General features: G+C 56.6%; 1 protein-coding gene across 1 annotated transcript; it reads right to left on the reverse strand.

Moving 5' to 3' along the window:
- Nucleotides 1–209: 209 nt before the first annotated feature.
- PRR7 (proline rich 7, synaptic) lies at nt 210–11792 on the reverse strand. Its single transcript, XM_049647759.1, has 3 exons — nt 9767–11792; nt 1169–1821; nt 210–980 (listed from the first exon to the last, which is right to left on the reverse strand). Exons 2-3 carry the CDS (start codon nt 1578–1580, stop codon nt 583–585), a joined length of 810 nt encoding a protein of 269 aa, XP_049503716.1. The 5' UTR covers nt 1581–1821; nt 9767–11792; the 3' UTR covers nt 210–582.
- Between the last annotated feature and the right edge of the window lie 1728 nt (nt 11793–13520).

The following is a 13520-nucleotide window of genomic DNA, read 5'->3' on the forward strand; positions in this document are numbered from 1 at the left end:
GGGCTTAAATGGCCCCTCCCTAACTCCTCCCTCTTTGCTTGGGTTCCTTTTTCACGTTCAGTAACTGTTTTTGGAAAGCACAAACTTCTGTAACGGGTCGTGCTCATGTCTGTTAATAAAGAAATCCAGATCCCTTCAGGCCTGCTGCTCCGGGCCTCCAGGGGCGGATCTGTGGTGTGCCGCCTCCCCTGACCCCCATTCCCAACTCTTCCCACCTCCAAGGCCACAGGGAGCACCCTCACCGTGATCTCACGGGCAGGGAAGGTAGGGTCTGGAGCTCCCAGGGGAATCAGCCTGTGAAGTTTAGTTCCTCAACCTCAGGTTTTAGCCAGAAGACGCGTTCAGGTTCTGGGTCGCCAAGGCCCAGGCACGCCTGGCTACCAAAACCTTGGGCGCAAGCAGTGGGTGCCCCCTCCGCTTGTACCAAACCGGATCACACACCTTTATTATCCTCAAAATGTAACAAACGGGGTAAGAAATCCCTCCCTCCCCACCCCTCCCCGCAGTCCAAGGGAAGCGTTTAAAAAGCCCCGCAGTCAGGCCACGAGTTCGCGGGTGAGGCCCGGAACGCCGGACGCCCCTCTATACGGCTGTAGTCCTCCCGAACAAGGGGATGGAGACCGGCAGGCGCCAAGCTCCGTGCTCCAGCGGCTCGCGGCTGCTGAGTTCCGAGTCGGTCCAGCTGGGGAAGACCCGGCGGCCACGGTCCGCCTGCAGACAGAGCGCAGGGCAGGGGGCCGCAGGCCGCGGAGCGCTGGGCAGGTGCAGCGCTGACGTGTAGCCCCGGTCCAGGAAGAGCGGCTTGTAGCTGGGCGGCGGCTGCTCCTGTTTCTCCGAGCTGTCGCGGCGGCTCAGAAAGGGTGTGACGATCTTGCGGTAGAGGCCGCGCGTGTCCGTGAGCACCTCACTGTAGGGCGGCGGCGGCTCGGCCATCAGCACCGCCTCTTCATAGCACGGTGGCTTGGACATGTCCGATTCCGCTGCGGAGTGGGAAATGTTCCGAGGGTGAGGCCACCCGTCCCTGGCCTCCGGCCAGCTGCCAACCCCAGGCTCAGCCCGCTACCTCCTAGATTCTCTGGGAGGCTGTCCCATGGAAGGCTCCCTGTTAGTAGTGATCCCGCCCACCTCTCTGTGGCCCTCGTTGCCCACGGCAGAGGTCTGGGCTTACCTTGACGCGGATAACTCCAAGGCCGCGGCGGCACTGAGAGGTGCGGGGGCGGCGGATGAGGAAGCGCGTGGTGGTGTGCGTGCGGGTGTGCGTGTGGCTGCGCCGGCCCGTGGTGCAGCAGCGGGTGGACGTGCACGTGCTGATGCGCGTGCGCTGGCGCCTCGAGGCGGCCGCGCTGCGGTGGTGGTGGCGGCGCTAGGCCTGGGGGGCTTCCGGCCAGGCTGCCCTCGAGCTCGAGGGGCTCCAGCTCGAGGGCGCGGAGGTTCTGCTCACGTAGTCGTTCCTCCTGGCGCCGTTTGAGGCGGCGGCGCAGGAAGCTGCAGAAGCAGCAGAGTAGGACGATGAGACCCCAGATGAGCCAGAAACCGGCGAAGCACGTGAGGAACGTGTAGGTGCCCTGGGACATAACCATGGCGGCGGCGGGGCGGCGGGTCCTCGGCTGCTTCACTGGACACTGGGTTCCTCTACGTGGCCCCGGGCCCGCGCCACGCTCCCAGGCGCCGCCAGCGTCACTCGGGGACCTGCGGCCGGGGGCTGCTCGCGGCGGGGCTCAAGTCGTGCGCGCGCCGGCGGGGGGCAAGAGCAGCGGCGCCCGCTCCTTCCCATGGCGCCGGTGGGAGCGCGGGTGGGCCTCACCCGGGGCCGCGCGGGACCTGTAGAACAGACACAGGGCGAGGTGAAGGCGCGTTGCAGCCCCGACGACTTCCCTGCCTGCGCCCGTGCCCTGCGCAGTTCTGGGGAAGCCTCCTCTGCGGGAACCCCAGCACTCCCCCCCGGGGCGGTGACGTCACCGTGGGGATGACGTCATACCTCGAGGTTTCCCCGGTAGGGCTTTCCCGGATCTGAGACCCGGCCGCCGCCGCAGCTGAGCCGAGGGGACTCCAGGCAGGCCAGCAGAGGGCGCGCGAAGGCCAGTCTCAGCCTCTGTACTCAAGGGAGGTTCGCTACCCCACGGGGTACCCCAGCTCGGAAAGGGTTTCAGAGGCCCGTGGACAGACCCTCAGGGCGCTGAAGAGGAGTTTCTGCGCGGTTGCTTTGCGGCGGGGAAAGGGTGGCCCACCTCCTATAGCCCCACAAGCAGCCCACCGACGCCCAGTTTTAGCCCTAGGCATCCGCCGCTCTAGGCCTTGTACCCGCTCCTACCCATGGCCGCGCAAAGCATGGAACATCTAGGTCCGCACTGCGGGCCTCCTGGTCGTCGCCGCTCTTGTAGAAGAGGCTCAGGAGGGGTCGTTCCGGCTGTTACTGCGTGCCACTGGCCTGCTTTTGTCTGCACGTCCGGGCGTGGGCTGTTCCCTTTTTTCCTTTCCTCTAGGCGCCTCCGCCTGTCAGATCCCAGCTCTGTTTCCCCAGCCTCCTACCAATTCGCAGCCTCATTGGCCCTACCCTCCTAGCACCAGTAGGCCTTATCAATTCCTTTACGTTTCTGCAGAGGGTAGGAAAAGTAGCTCGTTTGCACGTGTATCACCTGGCCCATGGGCGCCTCTAGTTCTGCCTCCTTCTTCCTCTCTACAGCCAGGGTTTAGAGAGGAACCTTGCATCCTGAGGTATGTAGGATGGAGCCCTGACTGTGGAGTGACGGGTAGCAGGCGATTGTTCACCACCCCCGCAGAACAGAAGGGTGCCCTTCTTGAATGCCTTATACCCAGGGTTTTCACATATAACCCTTTAGGGTAACTGCAGTTATTCCTATTTTGCAGACGGAGGGGATGGGGAGGTGGCAATTAGCTGTGTAGAGGGCAGATGGCAGTGCCTTAATTTGAACCCAAGCCTGGCCACAAAACCCTAGCCAGGGGTGGGAGAGTGCTGCTGCTTGAGCTACTTTGTGGGCCCCTCTTCCAGGAGCCCCATGGACAGCCCCCCATCCTCAACATATCCAAGGCACACACACACATTTAGCTCTGGGGGCCGTGGTGGGCCTGAGCTCCAAGCAGGAGGTCCACATCAAGCTGTCTCAGACTGTTCTGGCAGCAAGCTGGGGGGAAGCCAGGCCATGGGCCACCCCACACTTCTCCCAGATGGATCCTGTCTGATTCTCTGGCTGCCTTATGCCATGTGCCACTTGGTCCCCGTGCCAGTCCCTTTCTCCTGGGCCTGTGTTCCAGAACAGACAATGGCAAGAACAATAGCTCCACCCGCCCCCTCCACAACCCTGCCATGAGGCTGCCATGGCGACGCAGCCCAGATAAAAACACGATGCTGCCAGTCACTGGGAGTTAATTAAATCTGTTGTTCTCCTTTTCCTGAGCCCACAGGAATTTTCAGGAATGCTCTGAGGAAGCTGGCACTAACTAGGGGGCCCCTTGGCCTGCAGAGCAGGAATAGCTCCAGATCAGAAAAGGTACTTCTGGGACTGGAGGTGAAGGAGTTTAGCTGAATTAGAAATAGAAATACCTGCCAAGGACTGTCTACTGCATGTCAGGCCTTGTTCTAGGCCCTTTCCATTTGGAATCTCACATGATATGTAATACCTCCTTCTCAGTGGGGGCCCATTTGATAGATGAGGAAACAGGGCCAGAGAAATGATTTGCCCCAGGTCACACAGCTGATAAGGGGAGGAGTAAGGATTTAGCCTGAGTCTGAATCGAGAGTCAGTCAAAATACTTTCCATTACAAGACCACTGAGACATAAATGAAGAGCCCAGTGCATGTGAGCACTTGGCACATGAAGACTTGGCAGCCATGGGGACACTGAGCTGACTGGCCAGCTTGTAGCCAAAACATACCTTTCTGTTCCTTCGCACCAAAGCCCTGGGGCTTCTGGCCACCATGCCTCAGCTCAAGAGTAGGAAAACGCTATAGAGTAGAGAAATGGGATGGCAGCTCCAAGGTTAACAAGGAACAAAGAACAGAGACTCTGCCCTGAGGGGCCCAGCTCAGCTGACTGGGCATTAAGGTGGACAGAGGCAGGCCACAACCAAGACTCTCTGGGTGCCAATGTGGCCCCTCAGCAAGGAGGCAGGAATCACTGCCATATTTTATGGATTAGGCCGCTCTCTGTCATGCTGGTGCCAGTGCCCAGTTTGAGTGCGCATGGGTTTGATGCTAAACACTCCCTCTTAGGCTACTACTTCACTCAGTGGTACTCTGGCAGGCCCAGAGGGCATGGGTCCTGCCAGAGGCCTCCCTCCGGCCTGTGTCTGGCCCACAGGGAGTTGCTTAGTACATTTCATCTAATCCACAGTAGGTGCTCAACACATAAATGTCAAGAGACCTTTCCAGATGCTCTTCCTGACAGACCAGGCTTCTCCAATCTTCCTCAAAGAGCTGTCCCTTTACCCCTTCGTACTTCTGTGCAGGCTCCTGCCTGTGTCTGGGGAGCCCTTCAGTGCAGATCCTGCCTGCCACCTCTTACTCACAGTCACGCACCCTCTCCATCCCCTCCAGACTCTCCAGAGCAAATACCGCACTTATCCAACTCCAGCTGTGTGCTAGGGGTTGTGCCTACCCCCTTAAGTCTGCCATTTTATGATTTGTTTCTTCTTTCTCCTTTCTTACCTTCTTGCAGGTTATTTGAACATTTTTTTTTAGGATTCCATCTTGATTTATTTACAGTGTTTGTGAGTGTATTGTTTTGTATGTTTTCTTAGGCCACACACTCACTGGGGTACAGCAGGGGGACACAAACAAGACCCCAGGGGGTGAATTTCTTAACCTCTGTAATGCCAGTTTCCCCATCAGTGACCATGGTGAAAACTGAGCTAGTCCATGCAAAGGGTTTGGAGATGCCCAACACACATTAGTGCTGATGATGGCAGCTTCAGAGCTGGGGATGCAGAGATGTGCATGTCCTTTAGGTGCTCCCTGCCTGAGAGCTGGATGTCACAAATCATTCTCAGTCATCCTACAAACTAGGTTAGCATTCCTCCCATTTGACAGATGAGAGCACTTGGCTCAAAGAAATCAAATGATACCCAAGGTCACACAGATTTCTTATTCTAGTGCCTGGTGCACTGCTGTGGGCATCTACCACATTGCTCCTCTGCATGAAGAACCCCAGTAATCTTAGACCCTTAAAATCTACTAGATCTTTTATCTCAGTAAAGGGCCCACCATTTGCTCCAGCCACTAAATCCTGTTTTTACCCTCAGTGCACGGTGCCTTCATCTGTCTACTTCCTTTGGTCCCCCTGCCACTACCTTCGCCAGGCCCCCATCATCTCTCACCTGGGCCCCTGTCACCATGCTTGCCACCGCCCTCTGTACTTCCATGCTATGCTCCTGTTCAGCCTACCCACTTTCCACATTGTTGTTTCCCCCAGGCCCTTTCCTGCCTGAATCCTCTGGCAACTCCCACCCCTTCAGGAAGCAGCCTAGCTCTTTAAGACAGTGTAGATGCGTGCCTCTTAAACTTGAATCAGCGTCAGAGCTATGGGGAGGGCTTGTTAAAACAGAGTGCTGGGCTCTGCTCCCAGTGTTTGCTTCAGTAGGTCTGGGGTTGGACCCGAGAGTTTGCATTTCTAACAAATTCCCAGCAGATGCTGATGATGTGGTCCAGAGAGCACACTTGGAGAACTGACCTAGATCATGGCCTCTGGGATGAACTCCTGCCAAGGCATCTTCAGCCTCACCTCTCAGTGCCCTTCCCTCTGCAACCAGCCTGTGTTTCCATCCTGCACTGCTAAGTCGTGCTTTCTTTCCCCGAAGTTCTTGCCCCCACACTTACTACTCAGCTTCATGGCCTCACTGTCACTTTGCTGGACAAGTCAGCTCCAGGTGGCCTTACTCCCCAGGGTTGGAAAAATCCAGGGATGTCAAAGTGTGCTGCGGTTGCCTGTGTGCGACTCCAGAGGTTGCATCTGTCTTGTCATCTGGCACACAGCAGCTCCAAAACCACTTGGTAGGAGTGACTGGAAATGCCTAGTTCCCTGTTTGGTCTTATAGCCACAGGACAGGAAACACTTCAAGAATGGATCTGGGGGCACCTGGATGACCAGTCGGTTGAGTGTCTGACCCCCGATTTTGGTTGAGGTCATGACCTCACCATCATGAGATCAAGCCCCATGTCAGGCTCTACACTGGGCATGGAGCCTGCTCCAGCTCCTCTCTCTCCCTTTCCCTCTGGCCCCACCCTCCACCAAATAAATAAATAAATAAATAAATAAATAAATAAATAAATAAAATCTTAAAAAAAAAGAGCTGGGTCTGCATCCAATTCACTCCTGGGAAATGTCAGCCATTCGCCAAAAAGTCAGTGAGAGAGAAGCCATCACCCAGCTCTCGACCTTCGCAGGGTGGTTTACAAGTGAGATGAGGACCCATCATCCATGTGAATAAAAGAAAATGGAGGCATATGCGAGGGGCTCTGGAATGGACAGAGGGAATCCCAGATGGCAGGGTTTTTGGGTCATAAGGTACTCAGAGCCACCAGTCAAGCGAAGGGACAAAGACTCAGACCAGGGGACAGCAGTGGGAGAATGTGGTGTGTAGAGTGAGGATGGCTAACCTGTCCTGCATATCCAGCACATGCCAGTCCCATTGCTGGCCTCTTCACATTCATTACCTCACACCCAGGAGGTGGCTGCTGCCATCCCCATTCTACAGACAAGGAGTTGGGCCAGCTCAGGCCCACATAGCCAGGGGGTCGTGAAGTCCAGGTGACTGCAAGGCCCACTGTCCTGGCAGGAAGGCAGGCACTGGTAACAATTTTACACTCCTCCCACACCAAGACAGACAAACTGAGGCCAGAGAGAGGATTGCCTCCATAGTCGGCCAGGCGTAGAGCTTACCAGAGCCTCATTTCCAGTTAGGCCAAGGTACTACAGGTACTAGAGGTGCTACAGGTAGCACCTCTGTGACCCAACCCTGGCACTGGGCCAGGAACCCAGGGCTTGGAAACTGTGAACAGGACAACAGACCAGGGTCACAGACAGCTGTGGGCAGAGGGGCCCTGCGTGGCTCAGTGTCTACTGTACTCCCATCTCTCCCTCCAAGGGAGTTGGCCACACCTCAGGGGCTGGGGTGGGGGGGGAGGGGGGAGACGAAGATGCCCTCTTCAGAGAGTCAGCCTGGCATAACACACAGAGACTAAAGAGAGAGCTAGGGTTCAGATTAGGCTGTGTGGCTCCATCCCAGCTGTTCCCATGTCTGAGCTGGAGTTTCTTTGCCTGTAAGACAGGGATGATGAGACCTGCCTAGGATTGCCAACGGTGGAGCAAAACTGATGAAGGAAGTGAAAACACTTCAAGACTGGTGTACACAGCTGCATGTGACAAACCAAAAGCCAACACTTCGCAGCCTCAAGAGGCTCAAATATGGAAACCAGCCCATGGCACTATATCTACACAAACCTGGAAGTGGTCCAGCAGAAACTACCATCGCTTTACCATGGACAGAAGTCATGGCCTCGTGACTCTCAGGCTGGACACAGTTCATGGGCATGTTTTGTTGGCCCACAATCAATTCTTAAAAATATCCTGATTAGTTGCCAAATTTAAAACCCAGGAGATTTTACATAAAAGTCTGGATTCTTGGTTCATCTTAAAAATTATCTGGTCATTCCAAGTCCACATTCTCACATGGTGACATAGACTGCAGCTGGGCAGCTCCCCGGCCCACCTCACTCATTCCATTGCTCCTTGGGTCCTAGAGGCCCAAGGGTTTCCACCAGCTGAACTAGAAATGAGCACCCACAGTAGCCAGCAGTACATGGATGGGCCCATCTCTGCTGAATTCTACCACAGCTAGGGCTGCAAGCTGATCAGGCCACAGAGCCCAAAAACCAAGAATTAGGGCATTGGGGGGTTCTCAGGTAACTGAGGTAGCCCTCACTCCTTAGTTTCACCCAGAGAGAGAAAATGGAGGAAGGGAGCCAGCCCAGCAGCAGCACAGTCCTATAGAACATCTGGGTGAGCAAGAATCTGGCTGATTTTGGTGGAAGAAGGAAAAGTGTACTAAGGCTTGAAAGACATAGGAATTTCCTCACTGGAAGAATATGAAAGGAAGTTAAGAATGCTCCTCTAGAAGGCCCTACAGTTCTTTTCCGCAATAGATGGTGTGTGGCAGGCAGAGAGCTGCTGTGCCAGGAGAGAAACCTTCACTGAAAACTGAGTTCCACCACTTACTGGTTGTGTGACCTTGGGGAGATCACGTTACCTCCCTGAACCTTGGAGTCTTCATCTTTAAAATGGGGATCATAAACTTACCTGCACAATTGTAAAGATTAGGAGATAATGAATGCAGAACACTCAACACACAGCAGGAACAGAATGAAAGGAGCCTGTGAATAATTCCAAGGGCACTCTTGCCTGCAGCATCAAGACTGAGGACTGAGTTCGGGCACCACCGTCTAAGGACATCTTAGGCCAAGGCCTCAAATGCCTGGGGTAACGGTCACCTCTGGTGCCCCAGGACACTTCCCTGGATGGGAAAGGAAACCCAATGGTGGTTGTGGTCACTGGGCTGTTGAGTCCAAGGTCTGTGATTGGAGGCTGGCATCTGCTGAGTCAGGTCTGGGAGAGCTGGCAGGAGGACCATTTCTCTACCCAGCACCCTGCCGCTGTCGGCTGGGGGAGGTTGGGAGAGGAGCCAGAGGTCATTTCCTCTGACTCAGAGGCCATTCTCCTCCCAGAGGAGCTCCCCTGGAGGACAGCGCATCTCCATGTGGCGCTGGCCTGCCTGCTGGCCAACCTGCATGCCACCCAGCACAGTCTGGGCTTTGTGCTCAGACAAGAAAGAGACACTTGTGATCCAGACAATGGGCTGGGGCGCTCCCATTTGGCCTGAGCTTCAGCTTCCCTGGGTCAGCAATGTCCTTTTCCTCTGCTTCTACCCACTCTGCTCCCACCACTCCCTGGAGAATGGTGGCTTGGAACGTGGAGCAGAAACCCATCACCGGCCCTAGCCGCGGTTTGGCATATGCCCTGGCCATGAGGAGGAGGGACGTAAGCTTCTTTCTTCTCCCCTGGTAAGGAACATCGCCTCTGTGGCACCCAACTCGGGTCAGACCATTTTGCTGGCGAGTGGTGGTAGTGGTGGTGGGGGTGTCGGAACACAGACGCCGGACGGACGCAGCCATCAAGCCTCCTCCTCCCGCGGCAGGCCCAGGGGCTGGGCCGCCCCCACATTTGCAGCCACCCCAAGAGCCCTGCTGCGACGACTGCAGCCACGTGGGAGCTAGCTCGTGCCCACGGGGCCGCTCACCCCCCCACCCCCATCTTCGAGGAGCTGTGGAGGCAGGCACACCCAGACGGGTGAAGTTATTACCCCCACCGCTCGAGGGCGAGTCCCTGCACCCCCACTCCCCCTGCGCCCCTGGGCTGCGGCCCCGCGTGGGGTGGGGGAGGGGCGGGAGGGGGCGTCGCCGCCCCGCAGCCGCGTTGCCTGGGAGCGCAACCCCGTTGCTGTGGCAACCGTTTCCAAGCGAACCGGTGGCGGCTCGCGCCCGGCTTTGGCTCCCTCGCTCACTGGCGCCCTCCCTCTCCCTCCCTCCCTTCCTCCCTCCGGAGTAGGCTGGGGGAGGGGCTGGCCGGGGCGGGGGTCCGAGGCCGCGACCCGGGGCCAAAGCTCGGAGCTGCCCGCGGGGAGGGGCTCAGCCCGGGACCATCTTCTGCCCGCGCTCCGGGCCCGCCCGGCCCGCCGCCGCCGCCGCGGTACTCACGGGCCCAGACATCCTCCTCGAGCTCGTCCTCCTGGCTCGGGGCGAGTGGTGCCGGCCCCGCGGACAGAGCCCCCGGCCTGGGGCAGGCGGCGACGGCGGCCCCGGGTAGCTGACTGTGGCAGCGAAGGCGGCTGCGAGCGCTGGGCTCGAGCCTCGGGGCGCGCACGGGCGCGTACACGGCGCGTACCAGCCCGGCGTGCGCGCGCGCGCGGCAGCCGGCAGGGGGCCCCCACCCCCAGCCTTTCGCCAGCGAGGAGGCTGTCCTGGGAGCCGAAGGCGGAGGACCTGGCACCCACCTGCCGCGCGGAGATTCAGGCGCGGAGACTCACACGCGGGGCGCTGGGTTCACCCTGCACAGGGAATGCACGCGCCACTCCGCACCGCTCCTGGCAACAGGCTGTCCGGAACGGGCGCACGCAGGCAGACCGGGTGTACACAATCGGCCGAGCACACAGGATGCTCAGTCAAGCAGCTGACACACACATACAGCTCAACCCGGAAAGCACACACAAGTCCAGGCACCGGCCACATCCTGAAATGCACAGTACACATGTAGCGGGCAAGAGTTGGAGCAGGCAGGTTACCCCAATGTTGTTCCAGCTCACCAAGGCATGGCCCCTCCCAACTCATGGCCCCTCCCAGTGTGTCTTCAGTGAGCATACATCACCACTTCTACTAAGAAGTGGTACGGGGAGGAGACCCAGTGCTGGATCCATAGCCTTGGGCTTCGTGGACCCTGCTCATACCCAAGGTACAGAGGTGAGCACTAGTGAGAGTCACCTCAGTGTCCGGCACCACACTGACAGCATAGAGCCTGCTTGGAATTCTCTCCCGTTCTCTCTGCCCCTCCCCTGCGCGCGCGCGCTCGCTCTCTCTCTCTCAAAAACAATTAAACTTAAAAAAACAAAAAACAAAACCCTCCACCACCATACCAGCTGGGACATTTTGGTTTGCAAGTGACAGAATCCCAAAACAAACAGGCTTGGACGCAGAAGTGTTTGACTCATGTAACTGAGAAGTCCAGAGGTAGATTTTAGCTACGATCACACTTGGTTCCAGGTGTCCCAACAATGGTATCACACATGTATCTATTCTCTCCACTCTTTCTTCCGTTCGCATCATTCTTGAAAATTCCCATGTGGTGGCAAGGATGACCTCCCTGCCCCAGCTCTAGGTTTATATCCTGCCACCCAACCCCAGAAAATAGAACCTCAATTCTTTCCCAATAATTGTAGCCAGCCCCCCAAAAGACTCTTTTTGGATTCATTTTGGCTTAGTATCCTTCAGTGAACCAATCCAGTTGGAGGGATATGTGTTCAGCCACCCAGTATCCATTTCCTTTTCTTTGGTTACAAGGCACCCTGTTTCATCAGGGCGGGGGGGACTCATTGCACCCCCTGGGTGCCATCATACTGGGCTTGTGAACCCAAGTGCCCTGCTCCCCCAGTGAACAGTGGGCAGATTTCCAGCTGGGCCATTTGGGCTCCTTGGGTTTGCAGTCAGGCTCAGTGATGCAGACACAAACATGGCTGTAGCCATCTTGCTTCTGGGGGTCATATCCTGATGAGAATGGGGACTGTGACTAAGACCCTGGAGGTGCCCCAGTTCTGGTTCTTCCTATCACACCCCTCCATAACCTTTTTAACACTCTAAGTTAGTTGGAGAACAGTTCTGTCGCTTGCAACCAAAGATCTCTAACAGCTGGGTCCCACACTCTAGGTGTATGTGTACACAGGGGGTGTAAACCCAGCCCCATCTAAACCACATGGACTGAGACAGGAGGCTCCCCAAAGTAAACATGGGGTGCCTTTGTACATGCTAAGCAGACACCCTGACAAAACCAGTTAAAATCTTTCAGGGATTCCCCTGCCTTCTAGATGAGGCATCTTTTACATGGCTTTCAAAGCCCAGTGTAGTGCTTTGGCTCCAGTTGCTCCCTTCTTTCACTTATCACACACTCATCACTCACCCCACCGCACCCACCCCAAGCCATGCTAAACCACTAGAGGCCCTAGACCATCCATCTGGCTCCGAATCCTGGAGGGTACTAACTCTGACATTTTTGTGGCCAAAGGGGCGTTGACCCCCAGCTCCTCAGCAGTCCCAGCCCCACCAGCTCTAGAATCATCCCTGCCACAGTGCTGATCACACTAGGTCTTAGCTGTTCCCATTTCTATCTCCCTACCAGAGAGAGCTCCAAACTGGCGGGGGCCTTGTCTACATCTGGGTCGCCAATTCCCACCATAGAGCTGGGTGGTTAGGTGACCTTAAGAAAGGCTTGTTGGGAAGTGAATTCTGGGAGTTTTCACTGCTAAGGAACTCACTGTGGTAAGAGCTTTGATGAGGTGAACTGTAGCCAACAAGTTCCCTGGGTGCCTACCAGGGAAGGGGGATTGTGGGAGGTCCCTGGTGGGAGGTTGTGACCTACCTACAGGCAGAGTGCTCCCGGGACCTACTGGTCCACCTGGCACCCACTCACCCTTGCACACCTGCTCAGGGTGGGCTTTGTCTTCTGCACAGACACCGAACTGCCCTCCCACCAAAACAGAGCAAATGTACCTTAGGCCCCAACCTTACACCTTATGGGTAGGATCCAGCTTCATTTTCAGCTGGCTTCCTCACCATTCTGCAGCAGCCATTAACCAGCTGGAAGACCTTGGGCAAGGCCCTCTCCAGTTTCCCTCAAGAAGCAGCAGCACTCATCCCACCTACTACCAAGAGCTGAGCCACCACCAGAGGCCCCTTCTGCTTAATCAGCACTTAGAGCCTTCTGGCTGCCCTGGAGATAGCTATTAGCCTGGCACCCAGCACCCACTCTCCTAGGAGGCAAGAGTCCTGCCAGTGACCCAGGGGCTCAAAGAGGGGACTGGCCGCTTTTATGGATTCTCATAGCTGCCCTATGAGGTGATGGGTATCACACCCATTTTTCTAGACAAGAGAAGGGCCTATGCAAAGCTAGCTTGAAAAGTGGCCTGATGAGACTTGAACCCAGAACTGTCCAATTGCAAAGCTCATGTGGCCCCTGTGGCACTAGTACCTAGCCTAGAACAAACCCTTACTGTGGTTACAGAGCATCCTTGGGGGGCTGGGGGCATTGTGTATGGACTATGGTGCAGCAACAGGTTTATGAAGTCTGGGACAGACTTGTCAACAGACTCTCATCCTTGTCTTTGCATAGATGGGATGCTATGGAATGTTCCCCCAATCCCTCTGTGCCCAGGTGAATAAGTCTCCTTTAAGGCCTGGCTCAAATATTTTCAGAGAACCCTCCCTGATGCCCTCATGGCTGATCCCTACTGACCTCTGCCACAGCCTAACTCCCAGCATCACCACTGTCTCACCTCTACCCAGCCACATTTCCTGCTCCTAGGGCAGAGAGATGGCTCTAACATACCAGCCCTAGGCCGAGCACGAAACAGGTGTCCAGGTAAGACAGTGGGTAGATGTTTCTAACAGCAGATTCCGCCTTGCTCCCCAGGCTGCTCCAAGCCCACAACTGGTGGCCAGATCACCTTGGCCTTGGAAGGGACCCTACCAGCTGAGCCTGCCTCTCTAGTACAGGTAGCGCCAGACTCACACCCTAGTGGGAACCCAAGGCTTCTTCCCTTAGGCTTCATCCCATCTAGGAAATTGAGAACCCACTGGGTATGCCCAAAGGCCACCAAGGCCTGGCTGCCTGGAGAGGCTACTCCAAGATCAGGTGGGGGTGGGGGGAGTGTGAGGGGGAGGGTTCAGAGCCTTGTTGGAAGGGCAG

Source organism: Panthera uncia (assembly GCF_023721935.1).
Source record: "Panthera uncia isolate 11264 chromosome A1 unlocalized genomic scaffold, Puncia_PCG_1.0 HiC_scaffold_17, whole genome shotgun sequence".
NCBI classification, from domain to species: domain Eukaryota; kingdom Metazoa; phylum Chordata; class Mammalia; order Carnivora; family Felidae; genus Panthera; species Panthera uncia.